The 5,698-nt window shown below is 49.0% G+C and overlaps 1 protein-coding gene across 1 annotated transcript in view; it reads left to right on the forward strand.

The window, feature by feature from the left end:
* Positions 1–1,335: 1,335 nt before the first annotated feature.
* LOC104157895 (group XIIB secretory phospholipase A2-like protein) overlaps positions 1,336–5,698 on the forward strand; it is a gene marked incomplete at its 5' end in the record, with an annotated part of 4,622 nt that continues 259 nt past the window's right edge. The window contains 2 exons of the mRNA XM_009695418.1: positions 1,336–1,412; positions 3,024–3,189. Coding sequence (XP_009693720.1) covers positions 1,336–1,412; positions 3,024–3,189 — 243 coding nt within the window. The remainder of the gene's footprint in view (positions 1,413–3,023; positions 3,190–5,698) is intronic.

Raw genomic sequence — 5,698 nt, forward strand, 5'->3', positions numbered from 1 at the left:
TAAGACCTTCTGAGGCATTCGGCTGTGAGGTCTTCTCAAGAACACAGTAGATTTATGGCTAGATTAACCACTGGTATTTTAGGTACCTTGACAGAAAAACGGGGAAAGCATTTTAAATGATTATCAGTGCTGACAAGAAGAAAACAGTGGAAATGGAGTTTAAAAGAACTCAATTCTGCCTGAAGGGCTAAATTAGATCTATTTTACATCTATATAAATTCTCTGGTGGTGCTCAGGCAAGGAGAAACTTAACCCTAGCGGTGATGGACTTACAGAAGGCTCAGCTCACATGTGTTTTTGTTGGAGCATTCACACAGCTGACAAAGTTTTCCCAGAGCAGGGTTCAAATATCTTGTTTTAAACATCTCACTCTGCATTTGAGATCTCCCTCGTATAAACCCAGCTGGGAGAGAAACAGAACAAGCACTGAACACACACCACTGACCACTCCTCCCACACAGGAGGGCTTGCACACCTTCAAACCAAAGGCAAACTGATTAAATTGCTGCCGAAGCTACTGTTAGCCGATTCTCTGCGGGACTCTTTCCATATTGGGTAAATAATCATTCACAGAGGAAATTCTTGCTCCTCTATGCATATTAAGAAGCATACTAAGGGAGGGCAGAGATAAAGGAATAGAAACTATTTGCAAAATGGGGCAGTGCATCACCACATGCAGAAAACAGACCAAGACGACCTCCTGCTCAGAGCAGGATCAGACATGCAAGGTCTAGCACAATTTTGTGGAGATCCATAGCACACCGACACCCCGAGAATGAACTGAGGATGGAAAGAAATCCCCTTGCTAAGCTAGCAGTTTAGGTAGTAGTTTCTTGGAGGAGTTAAAAATGCAGCTGGGTGGTCTCAGATGTGCACAGCTCTCAAGAAGCATGTGAAAAAGCTCCTAGGAGATTTGGGAGGTCTAAGGCACTAGCTCCAGCACAGAGGGCTGCTCAGCTGCAAAACCCTGCACTGCAAAGAGGGACTTGCCCCTTTGTAAGCACTGGGGAGAGTCCCAGACCTAGGAACTGGACTCAGATCAGCTTAAACATTTAAGAGGCATTGGGGACCCAGTTCACGCACAACACAGTGCTCCACTAGTCATGCCAGAGGAGGTGCAAGCTAAGCCAGGCTGGAGAGCCTTGACAGGACTGAGCCGAGAGCGGGGCCAGTGTCTCAGCCAGCTCTAGTACTGATCTTTCACTCCTCGCATCTCCTGGAGGAGGATGAAGTGTTTGGGGGATGCAGACCACAGGGGAGCTGCTTGAACTCCTTGCTTTTTGGTGCTACTCTTGAGAAGATCGGCTTTCCTAACATTTTTCCTTTCTTTCTCAGGGAAGGCTCCAATGCCGCGACCTCACTACAAACCCCAAGAACCCAACGGCTGTAGTTCCTATTTTCTGGGGCTCAAGGTACCCAAAAGTGTATGTACTGCCACACTCACCATTCCCAAATGATGCAATTCTCTAATCACAGTAACCAGCTAATAATACCGGGGAGGGAAAAGGCTTAGCTGTGCTACGCGGGGACTGTGTGATGGCTTCTCTTTGCAGTTGAAGCCAGAGCCCTGGAAAAGGGAGGAGATATTACTCAAGTGGTGTTAGGGGACAAGTTATCTGCTTGGGACTACCAGAAGACTTGACTGCCTGCCAACGGCAGGCAAGGCGAACATGTCAGTCTTAGCACTGCCTAACTTACTGTCAGTCAGGGAGGCATTAAGATCTCAACTGCTGGTGGCAGCGAAACAGGAATCACGTAGACAGGAGTTACATTTACGAAGGACTGGCCTGTTGCTCTGGTTGTCTTGGTAGCTACCAAAAGAGAAAGCTTCCCGGGCAGGTTAGCACTAGAAGAAGAAAAGAGGGTACCTGACCAAGCAGAGCACCAGTGTGGAGAAACGTATTTTTATCAAGGCCCTGAACAATCCCATGCCCTTCCGATACGATAGGGAACACGTTCAACTCTGGGCAGCTCAGTGACATAGCATAAAGTGCAAACAGCAATACTTAAATGCATTCTCCACACCTGGCCCTTCATCCCCTCCCATGCTTTTTGCCTCTGCCAAGCACTGAAATAAACCTGCAGGCTTTAACACTGCACCCACTTGTTATTTTAAAGGCAATTAATGAAATCATACTGGAATCACCAGGAAAACCACTCCCAGGAGGCCCTAAGAGGAGGAATTACTATTTAGCTCATGCATTATTGCTGCTCACGAAGCCTGCAGCAATTAGGCAGATTCCTGCTCTGAAAAACCATCTTTACGGCCCGTTTTTCATGTTAGATTAGCTCCTTGAACTACATTTCATTGCAAACCTTGTGGGCATTTCTGCAGTACCTCCTCCTCATGCAGGCAGCCATGAGCCCTGAGCGCAACGAAGAAACGATTCATCTCCTAAATATTACATGAGGAAGGCCAAAAAGAGGAAGAATTTATAACAAGCTAATGAGTCCAATCTCTCTAGGAGACAGGCCTCCTGCCCCATCACCCCCATGGTTATTAGCTAAGCTTGCTGTTTACCTCCAAGCGAGTAGAACTCCCCTGACCAAGCTGTATTTGTTCTTGGCCTCACAAATGCATCTCTGAGAAATAAGGCATTAATAACACTTATAGCAGATTTATTAGGCCAAGAAGCAGGACTTGTCAGGTCATGAGAAAAGGAGGAAAGAGAAAAGGGGTCTCTGCCACTGCTGGCAAGGACAGCAAGCTCTCCGATGAGATCTGACAAACGAGAACTAGCAAATGGTCACGGAGGGGCCGTTTCCCACCTCTCTACCACAAATTAATCCCCTGCAACAGAGAGGAGAGAAAGGAATGTGGTCTATCCTGCATTGGACCTGCACTACTGTCGCCAGTTTCTTTAGATGGTGAGGGAGGTGTTCTCTCCCCTGCTCCCCCAGCTAGCGAGGCTAGCTTCTGGAAAAGGAGCCAACTGGGCTCTGCAACACCTCACCCAGTTGCAGCTGTTTGAGTCCGAGGTCAGGACGCAGCCAAGGGACACTCCTTTTCTCTCTTTCCCCAGCTAGATTTAGGCATCCCTGCCATGACCAAGTGCTGTAATCAGCTGGACGTTTGTTACGACACCTGCGGGGCCAACAAATACCGCTGCGATGCCAAGTTCCGCTGGTGCCTCCACTCCATCTGCTCCGACCTCAAGCGCAGTCTCGGGTTCGTCTCCAAGGTGGAAGGTAGGCTTCCCAGCTTGCATCCCCTGTGGAGGGAACAAGCAATGTCAGGGAGAGGAGGGAGTGCGCAAGGACCCCTTTCCTTGCCAAAAGCAGCAAAAATCTGCAGTAGGGAGCAGCACATCTGTCCTGTGCTTGTCACAGATGGGTCAGAGATGAGTGAGAACACTGAGATCTGTCCTCTCCACACACTCTTCTGCCCCAAGACTGGAGAACTAAAATTATTTACATTTGGAAAACATTACAAAACACATGCGGAAAGAAAAAAAAAAACAAACAACAAAAAACCCCTAGAAGCAATTCCTTCAACCCTTGGATGCCCTCCCTGAGAGTTCAAATACCTTCACGGGAGACCAAAAAGCCTTCCAGAGCCAGTATGCCACACAGTGAAACCTGTACGTGGCCAAGGGCCAACAAACTGGGAGAGCCAAGGACAAGGGCTCTCCAGGATCTGGTTCACAGATAAGAGATGACGATGGCACCAGGGACACACCACAGCATGGGTGGTGGCTGAGCAATCGTGGGGAGACCTGGATTGTTCAGAAGCCCCTGTGCTAACAAAGTTCTAGTGATGTGTCAGCAGCTCAAGAATCACCGTGGTTTTGCCTAATTTTAAAAGCCTCAGTCTGCAAGTTTGAGAAGAGCATTTTGGTGAAGGTTGCATTTGGTAACCTCTGTGAAGGTTACACATGCAATAGCCCAAGCCTGCCTCTTGACCCTCTGTGCCAACATCAAGCACCTCTGCACTGTGTGAGGAAGGGGAAACATCTAACCTGATCTCCTCCTATGACAAGGGGACCTTCTTAGTGGATGAGGGAAAGGCTGCAGATGTTGGGATCGGTCTCTTCTCCCAAGTAACCAGTGACAGGATGAGAAGAAATGGCCTCAAGTTGCGCCAGGGGAGGTTTAGATTGGATATAGGGAAGAATTTCTTCACCGAAAGGGTTGTCAGGCACTGACACAGGCTGCCCAGGGAAGTGGTGGAGTCCCCATCCCTTGAGGTATTTGAGAGACGTGTAGATGTGGCGCTTAGGGACATGGTTTAGTGGTGGGCTTGGCTGTGCTAGGTTAATGGTTGGACTCGATGGTCTTTCAGGTCTTTTCCAGCCTAAATGATTCTATGATTCTATACCAGAGGTCAGCTGTGGCAGGAAAGCCTCCCCCAGGCTGCTCCTCCTGACGCCATTTCAGAGTGTCCCCATCCCCTGTAAGGCAGGTATCCATCTCTTGCAGAGGGGCTCTGCAGCAGTAACGCAGGACAGGCAGAGATAAGACCTTCCAACAGTAGATGACAGTGAAACAGTTAAAGATCTTTACAGGAGCTCCGGTCTGAAAAACTGGCAGAGCCCTTGGGAACGAACAGCCCATTCCCAAAGCTGAATAAAACTGGTGGTGCTGCTCAGTTTCTCGCAGCTAATTGCAGCCAGCCCCTCCAGGTTCATCCCCACTGCTGTAAGGTAATAGTTAAATACACATTTGTTTTCCAGAGGTGCAGCCTGATTAGGACACACTGGCAAGTCTGCATGACACTGGTACTACTGCAGATAGCTTTCTACATTGACACACAAACGTTTGGAAAGAGAAGCAAGAAAAAAGAAAGATGTGGACTGAGATACAAGTGCTACAGGCCAAGTACAGCCAGTCTTTCATGGCCATCCTTATCTACAGGTCCTCGTGCAGCCAACCTCTTCCTATCTCTTCAGAGTGTCCCCTGGCAATTTTTCACTGCCTGCAGCAGTGAAGCAAACAGATAGATCCTAGGGACTTAAGGTGGAGCAGCACCTACGCTCCTTGGTTGAGCCAAGCCACCTCTGCCTATAGTCAAGTAGGTCTAGATGCCTCCAGCATCTCCGTCCTGGTTGTCGCAGGAGGCAAAGGTAGTTGCTAACACGAAGGAACTTCTGAGCCATCCGCTCCTCCCCTTACTCTGCCTCCTCTTGCCTTGTGCTCCTATACCTGCCGTTCCCTGTCCTCAGGGTTGCTCTGAGCAGCTCCTGTCACACAGTCCTCCTCCTCCCCCACTGCCATCCCAGTTCTTATCTGGGATCCTTTCCATGGAGTCACCAGGAGAGAAAGCAGGCAGGAAAAGAGCAACTGCACTCCCTTCACGTGGGCACAAATATCCCAGTCTGCAGCAGTGGCAGTTAACTAAAGCCTTGGTTTTCCTACTGACTCACTACACCCTCTCCAACACCTGCCAACGGAGCAGCAGGAGGAGAGCGAGGTGCCTGGAGAGGTTGAGATGGGAGGAGACAGTCCCAAAGGCAGGGCTTTCCCAAATATATTATGCACACAGCAATTAACATTAGTGCCAGCGAGTAAACCCTGGAAGACCTGATATTAACCTATTTATTTATCGACAAGCAGTTTCAGGCGAGAAAGAAGGCGGGTTAGGGAGGAGAGAAGTTCTGGCCTTATTGGTGTCACCCTAGGGAGAAGAGAGCCCCCAGCTCAGCAGAAGGGAACCTCTGGATTTATAAAAATGCAATACCCAGAGAGAATACGATAGCCC

This window comes from Cariama cristata, unplaced genomic scaffold, assembly GCF_000690535.1.
Source record: "Cariama cristata isolate BGI_N322 unplaced genomic scaffold, ASM69053v1 scaffold40342, whole genome shotgun sequence".
Taxonomy (NCBI): domain Eukaryota; kingdom Metazoa; phylum Chordata; class Aves; order Cariamiformes; family Cariamidae; genus Cariama; species Cariama cristata.